The sequence below is a fragment of the Phoca vitulina genome, unplaced genomic scaffold (assembly GCF_004348235.1).
Source record: "Phoca vitulina isolate PV1807 unplaced genomic scaffold, GSC_HSeal_1.0 scaffold19, whole genome shotgun sequence".
In the NCBI taxonomy this organism is placed as follows: Eukaryota; Metazoa; Chordata; class Mammalia; order Carnivora; family Phocidae; genus Phoca; species Phoca vitulina.
This window is the reverse complement of record NW_022589722.1, coordinates 30754291-30777220: the sequence shown is the minus strand read 5'-3', so window position 1 is coordinate 30777220 and position 22930 is coordinate 30754291. Positions and strand designations below refer to the sequence as shown.

General features: G+C 54.3%; 1 protein-coding gene across 1 annotated transcript in view; it reads right to left on the bottom strand.

The window, feature by feature from the left end:
- Positions 1-6313: 6313 nt before the first annotated feature.
- The window catches only part of FBLN1 (fibulin 1), an 82412-nt gene continuing 65795 nt past the window's right edge, over positions 6314-22930 (bottom strand). The window contains exon 17 of the mRNA XM_032416637.1: positions 6314-7111. Coding sequence (XP_032272528.1) covers positions 6972-7111 — 140 coding nt within the window. The 3' untranslated portion in view covers positions 6314-6971. The remainder of the gene's footprint in view (positions 7112-22930) is intronic.

Genomic DNA, 22930 nt, shown 5'->3' with positions numbered 1-22930 from the left:
GGGAATCACCACTAAATTCTCCAAATGGAAGGCAGCTGCACTTTGTCTGCCACTTGCTATCACTCAGGATGCTTGTTTTCACTGAAGCAGTCGTGTTGAGGTGGATGATTCCCTGTGCTCTGTGCCCCCCCCCCACGCCCCCGGCAGCAATTCCCAGGGAAACAGGTGCCTCGATGGAGTTGCTCTCCCCAGGACTGAGACCAAAGGGACGTGCAAGGCGCATGCACCCACACTCAGGTGTGCCTCGTTTTTGCAAAACATGAGGAAATAACAGTATTAATTCCTTATCTATGATGTCCAAGATACTCCATCTATGATGTAAGCCAAAAGATGTACTATGGAGCAGGAATTTTAAAAATATACATGCACATGTATGTACACACACACACACACACACACACACACACACACACACACACACACCACCATATCATTTTCCCATGGCTGCGGCAACAAATTCCTGCAAACCGAGGAGTCGCTGACACAGTAGATATGTACGCTCCCCCACAGCCAGGAATCGAGGTGTTGGCAGCGTTCGCTCCTTCCGGAGGCTCTGAGGGAGGATTCTTCCCGGGACTCTCCCAGCTTCTGGAGGTTGCTGGCAATCTTTGGCTTGTGGGTGCGTCACTGACCTCTGTGTCCCTTTCCACATGGCCATACCCTTTGGGTCTGCATGTTGAGTCTCTCTCTCTTTTCTTCTATCATCACACCTGTCATTGGATTTAAGACCCACGATAAATCCGGGATGGGCTCACCCAGAGATCCCCCACTTGATCACATCTGCAAAGACCCTGTTTCCAAGTAAGGTCGCACTCATAGGTGCTTGGGATCAGGACTTAAACCTATCTTTTGGGGGGAGACTATTTAACTGCCTACACATAGATAATTAGTACCTTCTAACTTTGAACTTTATTTCATTTACCGAACAGAGGCTGAGGGGATGTCGTTCTAGCCCCCTCGCCTCACCTCAGTCCCCCTGCCCTACTCCAACAAGACTTGGCAGCAGGTGCACAGGGGGTCCTGCTCACACCCTTCCCCTTCCCTTGCCTCCCCAGCCTCTAGTTCCTGGCTCTGATCACTTGGCCTCTCAGTGGCCAGAGCCCCGCCCGGAAGCAGGTGACCATGCCTGGGACTCCAGGTCAGACAGTCCCGGGATTATGCAGGATACACGCTTCAAACACGTGTTGTATGAAGGGAAGTCTGTGCCCTGGATGGTGGGGATCCAGGGGAAGCCTCAACTCTGGGAGACACGTTTGGGCTGAGGTTTGGAGAATAACGTGGAGACTAAAGCAAGTCCATTTGTTGTAAGCCATGAACACAAGGTGGAAGCTGGTTTTGTAGAACAGTCCCAAGGTGAATCCTTTGGTAAATGAAAAGTTCCTTTTGTTAAGGAAGTAAGTGCCTTGTCTTTTGCTCCCCATCCCCCCATCCCAGGGATCAGGTGTTTTTTATCTTTGTATCCTCACCACCTCCCCCCCCGCCCCCGCCCCTGCCCCTGCCCCACCCAGCAGGGTCCTTCTACCTATCTTGCTAAGTGCTTGTTGAGTTGAATTAAAAAAACCATAAGCCACTTATTAGAAATAATTAAGGAATCATCGTTACTATGGTTTGGTGTAACAGGTATGGTGGTCATGTTTTTAAAAGCCCTCATCATTAGAAATGTATATGAAAAAAGTGTTTAAAGTATTTAAACATGAAATAACTTGATGTCTGGGATTTGCCTTAAAATATTCCTGCACTCTGCTCTCAAGATGGTGGAGAATAAGTTCTCATCCCTGAATAAGTCCCCGGCTGTGCATAATGTCTTCCTTCCAAAGAGGACAGAATGGACACAGGGACAGAGTGACTTCAAGTGGAGAAGCTTGACAGATGCACCTCACCTAGGTGATGACACTGACAATGATCAGCCCTGTGGATGTCAGGTGCCCCGATAGGAGGGGCTGGGAAGGGCACTTCCCTTCTGTGGTCATCCCAAACCCATAACCCAGTCTAACCATGAGAAAACCATCAGACAAATCCCAGTTGAGTGGCATCCTACAAATATCTGCCCAGTACTCCTCAAAACTGCCAAGGTCATCAAAAACAGGGAAAGTCTGAGAAACTGTCCCAGCCCAGAGGAGCTAAGGAGACATGACAACCGAATGTAACATGGGATCCTGGATGGGGTCCTGGGACAACAAGAGGATATTTGGTACAAACCAAGGGAGCCAGAATAAAGTACATGTTTTAGTTAACAATGACATATCGATATGGGTTCATTAATTATAACAAGTGTACCAGACTAATACAAAATCTTAACAATGGAGAAACTGGGGGCCAGGTGTCTGTGAACTCTGTCCTATCTTGACAACTCTTCTGTGAATCTAAAACAGTTCTAAAAAATAAAGTTTATTGAAAAAAATGTTCCTATAACATAAAGGAGCCAGGGGGAGGGGAGAGATGAAAGAAGACTGGCAAAAAGTTGGTAATTATTGAAGCTGGGTGATGGGTATGAGAGGTTTCGTAGACTCTTTGCTGTACTTTAATGCATTTTTGAAGTTCTACAATAGCAAGTTTTGAGAAAGTAAAGTCACAGATCCAGTATGTTGGGGACAGCAGCATTGTGGATTTGGGCTAGTATATCAAGAGCACAGGACAGGCGGTGACACTGTGAATTGACACCGTGAATTCTGTAGTGATGGGAGTGGAGGATCATCCCAGGGATGCGACAGGTGTCTTCTTGGGAGAAGATAGCCCTGAGTTGGCCTGGCAGAGGGGCTGAGGATGAAGTGTGTGCGCACGCGTGCGTGTATGTGTGTGTGTGTGTGTGTGAGTGTGCGTGTGTGTGTGAGCGTGCATGTGTGTGCATGCGTGCGTGCGTTTGGGGGGACAGTTACAGAGGTGTTCCTGACACATAACAGGTGTTGTACAAAATGTAATGTGATTATTCGGGGTCATGGTGACTGTCCCCACACTCCCTAAGGGCCATATTATACAAGCTCTGCTGCACTCTACTTCTCCCTTGAGACTTCGCAAGTCACTCAAGAGTCACTCTCCGTCTCATACCACTTCCAGGAGGATGGTGAGCAGCCCCTAGGAGCCCATCTCTTTGGCATGAATGATGCTGGGAAGTGTGACAGGAGATGAGGAATTGTTGCCAACACCCAGACCCAGACGTCATCCGGGCAAGCAGAGTGCAGCCAGGAACGGGGGCACCATATGCGAACTGGCCCAGGGGGACAGTCCAGCTGTGATCCAGGAAGTAACCCGAGGACAAGTGGGCATGACCTCTAGCTGCTGGTGTCCCCAATGGAAGGAGCAAGGAGTCTGCGGTGGCAGCCAGCTCACATGAAGCCCCTTTAGGTGACTCTCTCATAAACTCCTCTGGAGTCTTGCTGTGTCCACGGCTTGTCCACACGAGACTAACCGAATAAAGAATGCCTTCTTCAACTCTATTTGTAATGATAGCGCTATTTCCTGGGGACCTGATGTGTGGTGGTCCTTGTGCTGTTTATGTAATCAGATCATTTTGTCCTTACTGCCACTCCCATGAAGTACAGGGAATTAACTTTCATTCTGTAGCAGAGAGAACTGAGGATCTGAGACACGAAGCAATGTGCCCAAGGCCACACAGTTTGTGAGTGGCAGGATCTGACCTTGAGCCTGCAAAACCCACAGAGCTTTTTTTTTTAATGTGAAATTTAATATCATCAAATCATATTTCTTTGAAACGCAAACTGATCTTGTAAAATGTTAATGGTAGGATCTAGGTGGTGGGTACCCTGGCCTTCACTGTTGAATTCTTTCACCTCTGCTGTATGTTTGGAAATTTTCATGATAAAATATTGGTAACAAGAAAATGTAGCATGATTTCCAGGTGTCTTTTTTCACCTGAACGAACTTGAGGACCTTGATGGGACTTAGGAAAGCTAACCTCCTTGGGCTCTAGGTGACCGGGTGGTCACCACCTTAACACTGGTCCCTCCAGGACGCCAGGCGACCTAGGCCCTCCTGCCACCACGCTGCAGTGCTCCTCTGAACATTAGTGTAGGTTCCCTTCATTCAAAACAGACACAGCTTTCCGGCAGAACATGACAACAAAGACCTTCTGGAACCTTCCCTCCAACTTTCTTCTGCTACCAAATCAGCAAAGAGAGTTCGGTCTAATGTCTGTGGGCCTTTGCCTTCTCGTCCTGCTTATAAACTTGCTTTCCCTTTAGTGACTCCCCTCGATTATTTTGTCTTAAGGCTGCAATTAAAAAGAGATCACTGTGGTCTGGGGCCCAGAGGCCCTGCTGGTTCCCATTAGCTGGGCCCCTAATGTAGCCGAAGCTGGGCCCTGGAAGTAATTACTTGGCAAGAATAATGGGACACTTATTGCTCCATCCGGTGCCCAACCCAGAGCATGATATCAAATACGCAAAGTTGGGCTCTTGTGTAATCTACACAACTGTGTCCCCAGTCTCTCACGGGTGGCTAAGAAAAGGAAATGCAGAGCGCACTGGTGTGGCCTGACTGGCAGAGGCCATCGCTATCCTCCTCCTCCTCCTCCTCCTCCTCCTCCTCCTCCTCACTTTGGACGATGAGTGCATTAAGATCGGGCACAGGTACGCAGCACTTGAAGATGCAGAGCCCTTCTGTGCTCCTCGTCTCCGGCGCCGCGGGCTGCCATCGAGGGGGGGCGGCCGGGCAGGGATCACTGCCTCCACTTTGCAGGTGCAGAAACCGAGGCTGGGCGGCTGGCGGTGGCCCGCGCTGCTGGCCCCTGCCAAGGTGAGGTCTGACTCGGCCTCTCTGGCTCTCTGGGTCACGCGGGGCAAGGGCCCGGCTCACTCTCTTCCCCTCTGCTTTTCCTCCTGGCAGCTCCCCGCCCTCTGCGCTTTCCCGCTGCCCGCGCCCACGCCCCCCGCCCACCCTCAGGAAGGTTGATTGGCCAACGTGGGTCACATGTTCTCCCGAGAGCCAATCAAAGACAGGAGGCGTGGCTCTGTCCGCCAATGGCAGCTCCCACCCTAACCCCTATAAAGAGAGTGGGAAGGCCTTTTCCAGGGGTCCTTGCTTCTGTCCTCCCACTCGGCCCCACCCAGGAATCCCGGAGCAGGAGAAACCTCCCTCTCCCTGAGGGCGTGGGCCCCAACTGTCTGGCCCTTGCAGACTTGTCCCCCAAATTGCAGGCAGGAAACCAGAACCCCAAGTGGCCTTCTCACTTCCTGCCCATCACCCTGAGGCTTCCATTCCTGTGATCGGACCCCAGGTCCCCCCTTCCCTGCCAAGACCCCAATTCACTGGCATTCAGAGCTTCTCGGATGGCTCCTTGGATTGTTCCCGTTCTTCCCCTTCCCACGACTTCAAGATGCCCAGGCCCCGCAGGTCTTGTGCCTGGCTGGCCCTGGCCTGGCTTTGACAGACCAATGCCCAGAATGAGTGACCTCAGAAACACAGGGAGTTCCCAAAGGCGGCTAGAGACTACATTCTGCAGTTGGAGCAGTGCTCATTTCAAAGACCAGAACACCAGCCACGTTGAAATCCCAAGGGTGACATCCCATGTGGGGTTGAGCTCTCAGCCAGTACCAGGGTCCAGTCTGCTGAGATGAGCTGGAACATGGGAGAAGAGAGGCTCTGAGCCACAAGTGGGGTCCCTGCCTAAGAAGATGGGATAAACCCGGGGAGGATCCAGAGGAGAGGCATGTGTGGAAGCGAGGGGCCCTGGTGCTGAATCCCTGTGGGTCCCAGTGTGCTGCAGAGCTTAGGCTGAGGGTGTTGGGACACCCTATAAACCCAGTCTATCCACCTCTCTTCTGACCCAGGGCTTCACAGAGGGATGGAGTTTGGCACCTGATAAACTGAATTTGAATCCCGTGTCCCTAAAAAGCTGTGTGACTTGGGCAGTGGAGTTCCTCTGAGTCCTCTTTGCTCATCTTGAAATTGTGTCTGATCATGCACACCTTGCTGGGTTCTGGGAGCAATGAATGAAGCACCACAGGCCAAGTGCATGGGAACTCACTGCACCCGGTGGTCTCTCTTTCCTGCTGAAGGGAATCGTTATTTCTCCCCGGTGATTTCTAGAAGGGACCAGGATCCCATATGGAATACTATCTTGCCTAGCAGGGCTGGACGTGGGGCATGGAGTGGGCTTGAGCCACACTTGTCAGAGGGCAGCATGGTATCAGAAACGACATGGGTGGGAAGCTCTTCCTATACACGGGCCGGGTCCCACCCCAGAGCCTCCCAGGGGGCAGGAGGGTCTCTAAGAAGGCGTGAAGGGGCATTCCCAGGTGCTTTGCTAGAGGAGAGCCCCCTTCTTGAAAGACTCTCATGCACAGGCCATCAGGAGGATCACAAAACTGTTTATTTTCCCACCTCTGATAAGAAAAGATGGATGCAGGGTGCAGAGAAAACCCAGCCACTCCCTTGCTGACCGCACAGAGTCCACACACAAACCTAACAGGCTCTGTCTTTCTTTCCCGAAGAATTTTTCCTGCTTTAACAGAACCATAACGCACCTTCTAAGTGCGCCCCGAGGCATCGCGTCATGCTGCTTCTGGGCAGAACTGGTCATACCTGCTACTCGACAGCAACCGTGTCATTGGACATACAGCATCCAATTGGCAAAAAATGTACCAAATGTCAAATTTCATATGATCAGTGCAAGAACTGGTTTTCTCTTGGCATCTAGACTGGCTGCCCCGTGAAAAATGTCTTTCTTTCCTTGGTCCTTAGCAATGCTTAGCCCCCGGGCAGAGAAAGGGAGCAAACTTTAACCTTTGCGTTCAAAAATAAGCAAGGTTTTCAACAAACAGTTGAGTAATTGGACTCATTATTTAAATACCAAAATACATCAGATGAACTTATTCATCTGGCCCAGCTTAATACATGTTGGCCTAACACTAAAACAAATACATCAGTTTAAGAAATGTCACGAGGGATAGGCGTGGTTGGTGTGGCAATGACTTGGCCTGGAGGCACAGGCGTGCTGCGCCATGGACAGGCCCTCAGAACCAGTACTCAGAGACAAAGATGTGCACGTTGACCACGTTTCGGTGGGACACCACACCCCCGACCACGTAGTTCATCTCCAGCTTCAGGACGGCATGGAATGGGCCCACAATGGGCCGCACCTGGCGCACGACACCTGGAGAGAAACAGAAGGCGTCTTAGACCCCTCAAGTCCCATGCTGAGCCAGATGTTTGAGTCCCCTGTCTAGCATCCACCTCCCAGTGGTCACCCCTGGGCTCTGCTTCCACCTCCAGGGGACAAATGACAGTGAGCTCACTCTGGCCATCTACCTGACAGAGGATTTGGAAGAGCCTAGAAGCAGGCCTGGTGTGGAGTGGATGCCCAATAGACGCTTGTCCCCCTCCTTCCTACCCACTGTGCCCAGTTCTGACCCTGGGGAAGAAGCAAAGCAGATGTGATCCTGTCTCCTGTGATACTGAAGATCACAGCGGGGTCCTGGAAACCCTTTATCCAAGCAGAGCTGTCTCCACGGGACATGCCCCTGGGCCCCTCGCTGTCCGTGCCTCTGTGGAGGGTGACACCTGAGCTCAGCAGTGTTGCTAGTGACCAATGAGCGAGAGGCAGCTCTGCCCACAGAGCCTCAGAGCAGGTCCAGCCTGAGCAGCGGAGCTTGGCCAGGGCCATCAGCAGGACAGGTGGTGGAGGGACCACACAGAGGCCACGACTGGCGGCCTCCTCCGCCGGGGCTCAGAGTACAGGGCACAGACAAAGCTCAGCTTGGAAGAGGGCACAACTCGAGGCAGATTTGCCGGGGAGCAGGACTGGGGGGAAAGAGTGGATTCCATAACTGTCTCCAAACCCGTGCCTGGCCATCTCCCTGTCTCCAGGCCAGGCTTTGCTAGCCCAACCTTGCCTCCGCAGGACACCCAGAGGCTCAGAGCGAACTCTCCTGCCCTCTGGGATGAGATGGATGGGGCTAGGGTGGGCGTTACCCTGGCCGGACTATGGAGACGCTGCTGCCCTTTCTGGGCCTCGGCTTTTTCAGTGAACAAATGATACCATGTGACCCTGTGTTTCTGCACCGCACGATCCAGATGACCCAGCACAGCAACTGCCCAAAGGATGAGCTGCGGGTGTGCAGGGCCGCCTCCCCGCCAGACTGAGGGCTCAACCTTCACCTCCACCTGCATCCATACATTCCTCCATAGGCCCCCGGAGCCGTTCTCAGTGATACAGAGAAAATAACAGAATCCTGGTTTCAAAGCCCGTGAAGGATCTAAGTTAAGTGCCGTGTTCTCATAGAAGTCCAGCAGAGGAGAATGGAGGAGACGGAGTCTGACAGAGTCAGGGAAGGCTTCTTGGAGGAGGGGCTCCCCCCTGCCGAGGAAGCAACACAAGCAAAGTCTGCAGGTTGATGGATTCCCGGTGCTTGCGGCCGACCAGGTGCCACCAAGAGCTGTTGACATTTAGGGATGACCGACGTCCGAAGTCCTTTCTCCGTCCCGCCTGCTCTGATATTAGGACCTGCCCCGAGGGGTGGCTCTCCCGCTGGACTGTACAATTTCCGTGGCTGATTTTAAGCCGCGGAGGCGAGGTCACTGAGGGCGGGGGTGGGAAGCGTGGACCGGCGCCCCTCAGCCGGCCGTCGAGGTGCCCCACAGCAGTGTGCGGGCAGGGGGCAAGCTCGGCCCGGCGGCTCCGCAACCACATGCTGAGGAATCGCCGCTGATGGTTTGCTGCTCCACAGTGCTGACTCCCTGCCGCAGACCTGGGACCCAAGCAAGCACGGGGCAGCGCCGTCGGGACCCAAGCACGGGGCAGCGCCGTCGGGACCCAAGCACGGGGCAGCGCCGTCGGGACCCAAGCACGGGGCAGCGCCGTCAGGCCCCGGGGGCCGCCCCTGCCCGCGTCAGAGGCTCGGGGGACACTGCAGGCTGGCGAAGGCCTTCTGCAGTGGCGCCAAGTTCATGCTCAGAAGGGGAATTTCGGCGTGCCATCCCCCCTTTCCGTCTCTGGGCTTATGTCTCAAAAGTGAAATGCCCAGCAGCCGGGGTGGAATTCCAGGCTATTCTAAGTAAACAAGGGCTTTCGCTCTGACGGAGAGAGATTCTGCAGGCTGTCAGCACCCTTTCTCTGGCCCTGCCCGACGGTGACATTGTAGCTTTGTCCCGGGTGAATGCCCGTGAACATCTTCAGCTCGCTGCTAAAGACGCGGGCTTGTCAGCAGCCCTCCGTTTGCCAGTGGCCCCTGACGACCCGGCCGCTCCCGCCCACGAACCCCCCCACAGAATCTGGGCCGGGTCGGTGGGGGCTCCCCAGTGGGCCCCCTCCATGTCAGCTTCTCCTCTCCCCAGGCCTGAGGCCCACGGTGCTGCCCACCAGACTCAGTGGTCCGGGTTACCTCCTGACTTCACCCACCCTCGGGGCAGAAGTTACTACTCTGCTTCCAGTGCTCAGAGAAGTTTCCGGGTCTTCAAGGAAGAGGTGAGAGGCTGGGGGAGCCTGAGAACTATTTTGGGACAGAGGAGCAGTGGAGTGGAGAGTACATTTCTGCAAGCTACGATCGGATATGTATTTATTTCTATTTATCATTATTCTCTTTATATAGCATATAATTAATGTGATATAGATTATAAATAATTTAAATTATGTTATTATTATAATGCCAATATATAACTAGATACTATGAAATATGTAAATATACTTATTTAAATATATATTAAAATCTTATATATAAATATTAATATAAAAATGTATAATTATATATTTTAAATGTATGTAAACTTTTATATATATATTTATATATATAAATGTGTTTATATAAATTTATGAATATTGTATAGAAATATAAAATGTGCTTATACATTTATATGTAAAATATAAATATTATAAAATTATTATACACACACATTTGAATAGCATGAACGGTTCAGAGCCACAGAAGTTTCTGGGCATTGTGTATGTGTGCCAAACACTGTGCTAAGTAAGTACATAAAGGCAACGTTGGGCTGTCCTCGTGGCTCAGCATGGGGACAGGGAAGAGCAGTATGACCCCAGAAGAGTTTGTTAACCTTCCTGCATTTTAATTTGCTCTTCTGTGAAACGGGGATTAAAAATAACAACCTTCAAGATCAGAAACAAAACAAGCACGAGGACATCCTCCTCCTTCACCCTCAGAAATGACTACTGGACAGCAAAAAAAGCATTTTGCAATTCCAAATTAAATGTGATCTGATTTTCAAAGTATGGCTGAATTCTTGGATAATGGAAAAACAGAGCAAGTGTTGAGTATTTTTACGGGATTGATTTTAAAATTGTACTAAAAGGAAAGCCCCGAATGTGTAGAAAGCATTTGCATCTAAATCCATCATGTTGGGCACTTTTCGAGGTTTGGTCTCTGCCATGCGATGGCTCATTGTTCGGCTGCAGCTGAGTGTTGAGACAAAAGAGGCGTGGAAGGAAGCCAGGGGCTGCATGAGTGAAAGGGGCACTGGGAAGGGCCAGGGGGGAGGTGGGCCTGACTTCTGAAGCAGGTCACTCTCAGAGCCGAGATTTCTGCAGGGTATTTGCATTTAACAAGAAAAATGACTAAGGCAGGACAAATATGCGTGCTGCAAGTGTGAAACAAGAAATCATGAGTGCACATAGCAGAGCTCAGAAGTGTGTCCCCTGCCTGCCCCCCTGCTCCCCCCCAACCTCACCAGAAGGAGCTTCTCTACCCCTTCCCTCTGACCTGAAGTCAGCACTGAATCCCCACCTCTAACCATAATCCTAGCTAACCCAGGGCTCCCTTTCCAGGCCACACCCATTCTGTGGACCTGACCACTACTTCTTCTGCTTAGTCACACTTCCCCTGGAGCTCTGGTTTGGGTGAACATGTTCCCTCCTTTCCCAGGATAGTCTGAGCTTGAGTTCCACCTCCTAGTCCTCCCTTTGACCAAGCCCAGGCTTTCTCCTGATATCACTTCTTTCTTTACAGCTTTCTTACCCATCCATCCACCAATCCATCCATCCACCCAATCATCTATCCACTCATCAATCCATCTACCCACCCATCCATCCATTTATCCATCCACCCACCCATCTATACATCTACTACCCACCTATCCATCCATCCAGCCATCCATCCACCCATCCATCCATCCACCTACCGAGCTATCCATCCATCCATCCACCCATCCATCCATTAGAGGACATTCTACACAGGGCAGGTTTAATGAAGATTCTACAGACATTTAAATTGGATTTTGAAGAATAATTATGAACCTAGGAAGCAGGAAGGACTTGGGCAAATCCCAAAAGTATGATGGTTCAGGCCAGTTCTCAGAACGGTGTCAATCCTGGGAAGAGAAAGGCAGATGAGGCTGAGGAGGTGGTCACAGCCTGCTCCCAGGACCTCACACCTCGTCAGTCTCACAGAACCAGGAGTCTAGGTCTGCAGTCTCCTGGCTTCCTCCCCACCGTGGATTCTAGACCAGTGTTCATTCAGAACCAGTACCAACCTTCCTGCAGCAGGGAAACGGGGGGGGGGGGGGGAAGAGAGACACGTGCTCCCATCTGTGGCCCTGCAGAGATCGAAAAGTCTCCCCCGCGGCCCAACTCTCCCCTCAACTTGATCCTACAGATATGATATTGGTATCTGTTGCATGCCAGGCACTGGGGACCAGCTAGACCGCTTAGGTCCTCTTTCATGAAGCCTCCCCAGCCCTGGGGTACCTGATACCTCATCCCCCTCAGCTCTGACGCTGCACCTGCCCATGGCTGGGAAGCAACAGTCGGCTCCCCCTTCGAGGGGCAACATCTGCAACTCATTCTTCCCACTGTCCCCAGCACAGAGCACCATCATGATGACTGAGTGGGATAAAGGCGGAGGACGAAAGAAGGCCAGAGGAAAGAAGGGACAGGAGTCCTTGAGGCCCCCCACAATCTAGGAAGGAAGACAAAACTCTGTGCTGTAGGAAAGAGGAGCCACGGAAGACTCTGAAGGACACTAGTTAATGACCAGTCTAGCAGCAAAATGCAGGCCCAAGGGAGAGGTGCATTTCCATCAAGCCTGGCGTGTGCATCTGACCTGCTGGGGTGTTTACCTCCTCAGCTTTCCAGAGCCCCAGGAAAAAAAAAAAACAAAAACCACCATGGTGCCGAGTTCAACTGTGTTAATCTTCCAAATCCTCGTCCTTGGCATTTCTGCTTCGGGTCTCAGACGCTGCTAGTATTCCTTGGCGTGTCGACGTGTCTGTGCCTCTTAAAGATATAATTAAGCCTTTTTTTTCCCTTTGAAAAATGTAGGCCCCTCGGGCACTTCACCTTCACGTCTCGTCTCTGCTTTGTAAATTGCAGCTGATGTGCTGGGATCCAGGAGCCCGACATGAAGCACAAAGGTCCAACGGGGATCTTGGTCATCCCGTGGGGTCTGTGGCCGGCCCTCCTGGCCCTTGAAGCCACCCCCCAGTGTCTGCTACTTGGCGTGGCACCCAAGTGTCCGTCTGTTGTTTGGAAGGATGGAAAGGAGCCGTGGAGCTCTCGGCACGGGTCTTGTCTCTGACACGAGACGCTGATCCATAAAGAGACCCGTGATCACAGACTTGGGTTCCGGCTCTGGCTCCACAGGGACCAGAGGTGTGACCTTGTGCAAGTCACCATGCGTTCTCAAGGTCAGCCTTCAACCCAGAAGTCCTGTGATTCTAAATGACAAAGTATAACGGCGTGAACAGGGTTGTCAGAGAGGATTTTAACAGGCCAGGTGATGCATCAGGAGACTTCGTGTTGATCTCATGTCAGTGGAAATTAACCGTGCTTTTAAGAGAGATCCGGCTTAGGAAAGACAGAGGTAAGAAAGTCACGTGCCGGCATAATAAAAAGAGGGAGAAGCTATCACCCCGTGAAACCCGGTTATAGAACCACTTGCTCTCTTGGGAGTCATCAGTCTCCCCGTGGCTGTGTAATTCCGGAGGCCAACGGCACCGTCTTTCCGGCCACTCTTGTGTCTCTGGCATGTGTCACAGAGCAGGTTCTTTGTCCTGCTTTGCACTTGACACACAGGAGGTCCTCAGCCCACATTTACTGAATGAATGAGTGAACGAACTGAACATCAAAGCATTAAGCACAGTTTACAAAGTGGAAAATTATCACCCGGAAAGGAGAGCGTGGGGAGAGGGAGAATGCACAGTTGTCGAAGGTCGGTGAGTTTCCTGGCTTAGGTGGAAAGGGGACGAGGAAGAGCAAGACCTCACTGTCTGGCCTCGGTGGCCGCCATGCAGGGCCACAAGCAAGGAGGAAGGCGGAGTGCCGGCCGAGGTGCTGGGACCCAGGTGCTGGGACCGAGAACAGGGAGGTCGGAGGAGACCCACGTGGTCATGACAAACACAGACATGACGGGCAATCGGGAAGGGGCACATCATCACCCACATCTCAGTGAAGTCTCCTTGGGACAAATAATGAACCCTGCAGACGAGGATTAAGAGCACAGATCAACGGCAAAGAGGAAAACCCAAGAAAATGAAGATATACTGCGGGTACATACAAAACACAACACTAGATGGGGCGCCCGGCTCAGTCAGGAGCGTGCGACTCTTGCTCTTGGGGTCGTGAGTTTGAGCCCCACATCGGGCCTAGATATTACTTAAAACAAAACAAAACTAGAGCATGGATGGGCTCAGGGAGGGACACACAGCAGGCGAAGGGGAAGGGAAACGGGTGGACCTCACGGGCCCGTGGCTTCTTCAGTCCTCACCACAGTGCTATCGGGAACAGACTGTCCCCTCACTTCCCTGGGGGAGTAGAGTGGCCTTGGAGGGCCGGATGCCCCGGGTCCCACAGCGCACAGCTCCGGATGCCATCCAGCTGGGACTGACCCCAAAGCCCAGCTCTTCCCAACCCTCTGCGTCTCCTCCCTCTTCACAGTGCCACGTGACATGGAGGAAACTTCCAGAATGTGCTGCCCTTGGCTGAGTCATACATATAGGGCAAGCATGGCAGAAAGGAATGAGGAAGCAATCACATCTGTAATCGGCAGTGGAGGAACTGAGCTCCCGAAACCCCGTCTTCTCTTCTCCCCCTGAGAAACACCCAGGCAGGAGCTTGGAAGGAAGGGGGACAGGAGTCTGGCTGCATATTTAAAATACCAAATGGCACTCAACATGTCTTCACAGAACTCGCCATCCGCACTTCTCGATTGTTCTAAGTGTGCTCCCCCCGCCAGCCTCCTGGGAGCTAAAGCAGCCTGGATGGGACAGCTGCAGGCGCGAGAGGCAGCCCCCGGAGACCACCCTTCCCCTCCGGGAGAAATGTGGAAAGCTAGACCTTTCAGCCTTCCTCCCTGATGTGGAAGCTGAGTTTCTACCGCGCTTTGTCCTTGGGAAGCCCACTCCCGTCTACTGTCTGGTCCTCCTCCTGTCAACCGCATTGTCTGTGCTCCTGGAGGAGGAACCGGCTCAGGGCGGGGAAGTGAGCATCAGGGAGCCCACCCTGGGCCACCGCCCCTTCCACCGAGCAGTGTGGCTCGCCAGAGGAAGAGGAGGCCGGGCACTTTTCTGGAAGGGATTCACCATCTAAGGCACCGACTTTAACGGAGTTAGCAAAAAATGTGCCCATGAGGAGCAGGATGAGAAATCATTTGCTGCCCCCACCCCTGCCTGCTGGGGTCCTTCCGCCCCAGACCCAAGCTCACCAGCCGCTCAGATCTCCCCAGATGTTCCCTTCCCCCAAACCCGCTGCTCTTCTCCAGTCTCCAGAGAACTTGGACCCATCCTCAGCAGGCCGCCTGGCTTCCATCCCTCCCGCTCAGTCACCACGGACGCAGAGGAATTCCATCGGCAAGAGTGTCCACACCCTCCTGTCTGCTCTGGCCCCAACCCCGCCTCAGGTCAGGCCTGACCTTACAACACCTTCCTCCTCACCCCCAACGCACTGCCCCCGCTGCGGCCACAGCCAGCCTTCTAGAACACAGGTCGGATCCTGGGGTTGAGGTGTGCCTCAGCCAAAAATCGCATCTCCCCCACCCCAGCCCCCAGCTCACACCAGGTGGAGCTCACCTTGCTCAGGTCCCCCGCGTTCTCAGCACTCTGCCCCCGCCGCACTGAACCCCTCACAGTCCCCCCAGGATGTACAAAGACCACGGAAAGGCAGGTGTGCACAGTCTTGCCAACTGGACTTAGAATCAGAGACTCGGGAGTACCAGAGTGAGCCAAGTCCTGACCTCTGCGACATTACCTCCTTCTTCAGAGGCAACCAAGGCCCCGAGGAATTAAGACGCCGGCCCGGTGTGCAGCTGCTGAGTGCAGAGTAGGGGCCCCGAGCCCCAACTTCTGGTTGCAACACGGCGCCCTCTCTTCTCTTTCCTTTGGCAAGCATGGAGCCCGTGCTCTGGGCACGCACCGTGCTGGGTGCCACGGGTATAAACACTGCCCAGCGCTGGTGAGGGTCCTCATGGAGCTCTCGGCCCCCTGGGGGAGTCAGACGTAGATGGCAGGTCCGCAGAGGCTGGGAAAGTGAGGAAAGAGGCTTCGGGGGAGCTCGGGAGAAGTGCTCACCCCAGACCGGGCCCTGGCAGCCCATGAAAGCTTCGCCAAGGAATTAGTCTCAGCTGAACTTTGAAGGACAAGTCGGCCTGGCAAGAACAGTCTGGGGGGTATGCTCGGAAATGCAGATGCAGAGGAATTTCAGGACTGGGCTGGACCCCGAAGAGTCGGACTTCACCCTGCCCAAGGTCGCCCTGGAAGGTCATGGCCCAAGAACCCCACATGGAGTCCCGACACCCCGTGTGCTCTCCTGACTCACGCTCCCTGAGCCCGAACGTGCTGTGTGCCTCAGTTTCCCCCTCCGCGGATGGGGAGGAAAGTAAGTAGCATCTCCACCGTGCTGGAAGAGTGGCTGGCACACAGCAAGGTCCCCAGGGGGTTGGCTATTAGTCTGACGACAGTGATAACTAGGACGCTACTTGGGGTCCCCAGTCTCGGCCACGGAGCAGATGTTCCTTGCAGAGTCCGTCCAGAAACGCCCAACATCGAGGCTGCGGGAAACACTCCTCCTGATAATGGGTGACGGTGGGCATCTGGGTCCTTTGCACATTTATGGTTGTGAGGTGAGGCAGCTGGAAGATTCGGATCATCATCCAACTTTTCTTTCCTAAGTTTCCACAACGTGCCTCTACTGCTATTTGGCTAAAACACTTTAGTTTATTTATTTATTTTTTAATAAAGAACGATTTATGAGTGTGCCTGGTGATATCAAAGGCTTTTCCAAAGGTGCATGATAGCAGCAGGAGGAGGCTCACAAATCATTCTGCTGGACACAGATGGTCCCCGGGAGGACCTTGGGGGACGCTAAGAGTCTGCTCTGAGCTCGCTTTAACCCCGTGGTGACTCTGGAAGTCAGCAGGCGTGTGTGGTCTCACAGCCGGCCGGGCGCCGGGCCTGGGTGACCTCCTGGTGCGTGTGGCAGGTGCGTGCACACATGTGTGTGCGAGAAAGACAAACGAACAGGGAGATGGAGGGGGGCGTTGCACAGATGAGCCCCTCGTAGGTCCTTGCCTCCAGGAATTCATAATTGTTGGAAGAGCAAGACCAGCAAGAACTCATGGGGCCGTGAGCACCGCGCCCCTGCCGCGGGCGCGGGCATTTCTGTGCTCCCATTCCAGAAGGATTCTCCAGTGATCCTGCTCCGAGCGTCTCCCCTCCACCCTGTGCACCGGGAGGGCCTTGCCAAGGTCGCCAGTGGCCTGGGCGTCACCTAATCCAATGGGTGTGCCCTCCGGGAAATGCCTTCCCCTCTTCCAGGACATCTCGGCTCCAGGCTCGCTGGCTCACCCCGACCTTGAGCACGAGGGCTGCGGCGCCCCATCTTGGCCTCTTCTCTGTGTCTACACTCGCTCCCTCGGGGAGCTCATGGGGTCACGGGCTCTGACCACCATCCCCACGCTAACATCTCCCAAGCTCATCTGTTTCAGTGCTCACCACCACGGGGCCGTGGCGTCTTGATCCTAATGTCCAAACTGAACTTCCGGCCTCCCCAAAGCTGCAGTGTCTCGGCCTTCTCGTCTCAGCAGACCGCAATGCCAGTCTTCCCGTTTTCGGGCCAAAATCTGTGGGGTTATCCAGCCTACCTCCAACTCATAGCAAAATGTGGCACTCCCTTCTAATGACACCCCGAATCTGTCTCCCTCTCATGCCTTCTGCTGGACCCGCATGGGGGGGTCCCACCATCGCCTCAGCCCAGCCGGCTGTGGGAGCCTCGGCCCCGCACCCAGAGTCAGCCTTTAAAGCCTTAGGTCATCTCTCCCCACCTCAAGACCCTCACCTGGCTCCTACCTCACTCAGCGGAAAAGCCAGTGGACTCACAACAGCCTCGAGACCCCGCCTCACCAGCCACCGGCTCATGCCTCTGCTCAGCCACATTGGCCTCCTTGCTGTGGTTCAAAGACACCAGGCTTGCCTCTGTCTGCCTCAGGGACTTTGCACTGCTCTCTTCCTCACATCTCCGTGGGGCTCATTGCCTCAGCTCCTCGGGTTAGACAACTGTCTCCGACTACCAGATTTAAAGTTGTTCCTCTGCCCCACCCACACCTTCCCCCTCCTCCTCTCCAGCCCTCTGCATCGCACTCACCACCCCCTGACCGTGACCATATTCTACTTGTTTCTTGTCTGCTCCCACCCTCTGGAATAAAATGAATATGTGGCAGGGATGCATGTCTGTCTGTCTTGGTTGCTGCTGTGTCCCCTGGACCAGGACCTGCCTCTGCAGGGCATAGACAGTGTTTGCTGAAAGAAGGGATATGAGAAGAGTCCCAAAAGAGGCCCATCCAGGCTGCTGTGGAACATAGGGGAGCAGCCGAATACTCAGCCTGTGGGGGTGCAGAAGGTGGGCAAGAGGAGAATTTGACACTGACCTGGGCTTTGAGGGATGGATAGGAGTTTACCCAGAGGAAAAAGAGGAGAATGTCCTAGCTAATGTCCAGAAGAGGGGAGAGGCCACGGATGTCTGGGGTCTGAGGCACGGGCTGGGGGGCTGGAGCACAGTGGACAGAGAGAAGGGACAAGAGTGCTGAGCGCCGAGGAGGACAAGGACAGGCCTAGGCGGAGGACGTCTCTCTGGCCGGGCAGCAGGGGTTTAAAAGCTGGTAGTCCCGGCAGCAGCTGGTTGTGGGGGTGTAAGGGGAGCCACTGAGGGGGTGTAGAGGGTCCCTGGCTCCTGGCTTTAGGAACCGAGGGGCTAGGGCACATTTTGCCGTGACACGGAAGCACATTGCTGAGAGAGGAGGGATGCGTTGGCCAGGCTCAGCGGGTCCAGCTCGGGCCACTGGGGCAGTCTGGGCAGGAGCAGGGTGCCCTGCGTGCCTCACTCGGGTGGACTCCAAAGCCCTGAGCCCCACCGAGCCCTCGGAAGGTCCAGCACAAGTCTGGGGGGCTGCCTGGGGGCATCGTCAGCTGTGTGAGGGGTGACCTCTGAGAGTCTGTGTCGGTGAAACTGGCAGCCGAGAGCACTCCTTCGAGGGTTTTGGGGGCATAAAGCTGACATTTGAGCATGGTTATGAGGTCAGGCGCAGCACTGGGCCCCATGCCCTCCACTCCATCTCTGCTCCATGGGATCCCAGCACAGGGGGCACAAGAAGTGTTTGTCCCTCTCATCTCCATCCCGTCCCCTTCAAGAGACCCTCCCACGTACCCTCCACCTCCCACCACCCTCAGTGACGCTGCCAGCCTCAGGGTGAAGACGGGCCACAGCCCATCCTGGGCCCCGAGGCTGCTGGGCCATCACCCCAGGAAACATGCTGGCTGCTGGCCAGGGTGTGGCCCGGGGTGACGGGCAGGCTGCGTCTCCGGGAGCAGAGAGAGCGCCTAATCCCCAGGATTTGCCGTGAAAGCCGGGACAGGGCCAATCACTCGTCACCCGGCAGGGACAGCCGCACTGTTGTTTTTAGGTGGAATTTCTGAATGTCATCTGTAATGTGTACTGATCCTGGGCCAAGCTTTCTGAATCAGGCTGCAGGACAGGGTCAGCAGCACATGTTTAACCCCTTGGGGTAATGATTTTAAAGAGGTGATCTGCGCCCCGCTGGCTGGGACAGCCGAAGGTGACCTGAAGCCAGATGGTTGGGCAAGCAAGCGCTTTGCTCTGAAAGAGGCCTCCCTCGGCGGGTGGCAGAGGTGCCGTGAGCTTGGGATCTTCGCTCACGAGCTCTTGTACCCGGGCTGCTGTGTGCTAGCCCGTGTGTTGTGCACTGCACATGGAAGAGGCTGAAAACCCTGGGGTTTTGCAGTACACAACATATTCAGCTGGACGGGGCAGCCCTGCCACACCCCACTTCTCTCTCCCTCTGAGACATTAACAGGTCCGGGGCCTACAGGAGCTCAGACGGCAGGATACTAGGGAAGCTAGGAGGCAGCTTCATGAAAGAAAGCTCTGTGGCTTGGGTGTAAGTTTGCTGCCCAGCACCCAGCCCGGGACTTGGCCTAGAGTAGGAACCCGGGATGTTCTTGTCGAATGAGCAAGATAATTCAAGGATGGCAGAACTTGGACGGCACGGCCGCCACCATCCTGCTTCTGGCTGGGCCTGCCTCGCCCACCCAGGCCACGAGGATGGCTCCCAGGCAGCTGGAGCTGCTTTGGGGTGAACACTCTCAGCCCTGTCGTCCCCTCAAAGGGCACCAAGCTGTCACCCACCGCAGCTTCAAACAGCTCCTCACCTCAGCTCATTTATCCCCGAACAACCCACCCAGCTGTGTTCGAATACACACATCCAGTCCTCCCAGCAGGCGGTTATCAACCCAGCAAGGCAAGTATTATGGCAATTTTGCTGAGGTGAAAACTGAGACTCAGAGAGGTTATGCAAACTGCCTGAGGTCACACACCTAGAAACAGGGAAGCAAGAATCAAGCCCAGAATGTCTTACCCCGAGTCCAGTGCTCAGATTGTGGCCACAGAGACTCAATCACGTTTTGCCCCAGAAGGGCCACCCCAACTACGATCATTTTCAACCAGTAAACTTGCAATAGAGTAATAATCCCTATACTCACAGATGAAATTCAGAATGCTATTTCAAAGCGAAGATGTTTTTAGTTTGTTTCAAGAGGAATACTGTACGACGGTGCCCGCGCCCTGGTCGGCACACATCACGCTTCGGCAGACAGCGGGGCAAGTGGGGGCTGTCAACCCCTTTCCATGGAGAAGGCTCAGGTCCCACTAGGACTGACTTTCTGCACACTCATTGCATGCCAGGCACTGCTAGGAGCTTTCACATAATCATTTCATCTAATTGCATTAATGGGCGTCTATAATTAGGGCATATCCCTTCTACACCTAACATTGGGAACCATCTCTAAGGTGAGTGGGACAATCACATGATCCTCCATTCATTCTGACTTTACCGAGCGCAGGACTAGCTGCCACGGTGCCAGGGGCAAGAACAGGAGCCCATCAGTTTCTCGGGGGGACCCAGGGGCCCTCAGAGCCGCCCATGAGGCTAGGGAGCTCGGGGCAGACCGAGCACGGAGCGGCAGACAAGCTTTCCAGCTGCAGCTCTGCCTCACTGGCTGCAGGACCCAGGGCCAGCCCTTCAGTCTTTTCTTACAGAAACAGCGACGCCAGTCCACAAGGCAGCACGAGGAGTGTTTTGCTCACAAGTGCTGAGCGTGTAAAGGGTGCTGCACACGGGAATGAGTGAACATACACAGGGGCACCAGGTGACCTCTCCACTCCCAGGCAAAACCGTGAGCAAAACCTCCAGATCCTGGCCCTGGGCCCAGGGTGGCTTTGCACTGGGGACATGAGGCTGAGCCCTGATATTATCGGGTCACCCTTCTCCAAGCCAGCAAGTATCACACATCTCAGAAATCAAACCCTGTGTGCATACACACGCTCATCTGCATCCTCCTACAGACCTAGACACTTAGCCACACCCATGCCTACACACATCCGTATACACTCACCCGTAAACTCACACCCACCCACCCCCCCACACACACACACACACACTGTCAGACCAGAGGGCTTTTCCAGAAACAAAGGCACAAATAGAGTGGGATCTGAATTTCTCTCCAGATTTGTAGGTTATAATTAAAGCATGTTTCCAGCCAGAGTCCTGCGCAGCCTACAAACAATCCCCCTAAGTTGCAAGTACCCATAGGGGGTGTGGCTTGGCCCAGGCTGAGCAGCTCCCCACTGCAGCCCTGGACCCCCCTACCAGCCTCCTGCGGGCAGATGGGGAAGAGGCAGGCCCGAGGGTCCCAAGCAGCAGCCCCCCCCAACCATGGCCACCTGTGGGAACAAGAATGAGTTCGCACTGGTCAGGTGAAGAATCAGAGAAGGCTGTTCCAGGACCCTGCTCCCTCCCCAGCGTGGTGGTGTTTAAACCTCATCTCTTGACCATGTGGGCTTGGAGGGGCTCTTTATTCACAGGAACACAAGACCCCATGGCTGGGAGCACTGTGGCTACTTGAAAGGAAATGCTTCACTACCTAGCCCCTCTGACTGCTGCTGACAGATGCCAGTGGTACATATGTGAGCCGGTGTAGACCAGAGGGAAACAGGGCGCACCACGAGGGCCATGGGGGTGGGAGGCTCTGGAGACAGGTGGCCCAGGTCCAACTTCCGTGCTCAAATGCTCCCCAGCTGAGAGGCCCTGGCAAGCAGCTTAGTTCCCCTGGCCTCAGTCTTTTGATCTGCGAAGTGGGGACAACCACCACCTCGGGCTGCAGGAGGCTGCAGGAGGCTGCAGAAGGATCTAGAAGCACCTTGGGCAGTGCAGGCCTCCCAAGGAGCGTCACAGACCTCCAGTGGCTCCCTGTGGGCCGCGGAAGTCTACAGAAGCCCGGCCCTGTGCCCCCTCCCAGCCTCTCTTCTCGCCCTTGCTCTGGTAGCACCAAACTGCGTGGGGTGCCTTCCCACCCACTGCCTCTCGTCATGCCGCCCCTGGGCCAGGAATAGTGCCTCCTTCAAACTGATATGGTCAAGATGTTCAAAACACCACCACACTGAGGGCGGGGGGACCGAGGTCCGGGAACAGCCTTGTCTGATTCTTCACCTGGCCAGGGCGGAGCCATCCAGGCACCGCCTCCTCCTGGCAGCACGCGACAGTCTGCCCAGGCAGGGGCACCGCGGTGCTCTCCTGTCCCACTCCGGGGACTGTCAGCCTCCCCACAGGCAGAGACTGCATGCTCCTCACCCAGCACAGGAAGCACTGTGGCATGCGCAAGCCGGTTAACCGATCAGTCCTGGCGGCCCCGACGCCCACTGCCAACTGCCCACGGGGGACCAGGGAGCCGCGTTAGTGCGGCCACCATCGGATCCTTGCAGACCGCCACGATTTAATCAGAACGCGAAGGGGGAGCAGCTGCTCGGAGGGACACGGGGGCAGCTCAGGGGAGCAGCCTGCCCCGGAAGCTACGATTCATACCCGCGTGAAACCTCTACGCAATAGTTTATTTCCAGGATCTCTGCAGCCGGAATGCAGGGACGGTCACATCAGAGTTCAAGTGGAAAGACTAGTGCAGATCTCACGAGGCCCAAGGCTAACAGCGCGGGTGACGCTGACACTGATCTGTTCTTTTGTGTTCCTGCTCGTTTTAGTAAAATTAGAGCCCTCCCATTAATTATGCAAAGACTGGAAAAACGAAACTCCCCACTCCACCAGGCAAGAACAATTAGCAAGTCCATCTCTTTTATTTCAGCCTATTTTGGGGCTGGGAGAGCTCACTAACTAGTAGTTTTAGGGCTGTTCTTACCTTAATTATTGTCATTATTTATAAGGGACGTCCGCGAATACAGTCAAATTTCATGAACCTCACCTCACACACCAGGGGCCAGGCGTGAAGGATTCCACTAAAAACAGGAAACGTGAGCTATAGTCACGGCTCCATCCCAGTCCGGTGGCCCTTTCTTGCCAGGGTGGGGGGAGTGCCTCGGGAGGCTGTGACCCTTGGAGGCTGTGTGAGCCGGGGCGCTCCTGTCCCTCCAGCGTGGCCTTGGGTAAATATTCGATCGCCTACTGTATGTCCA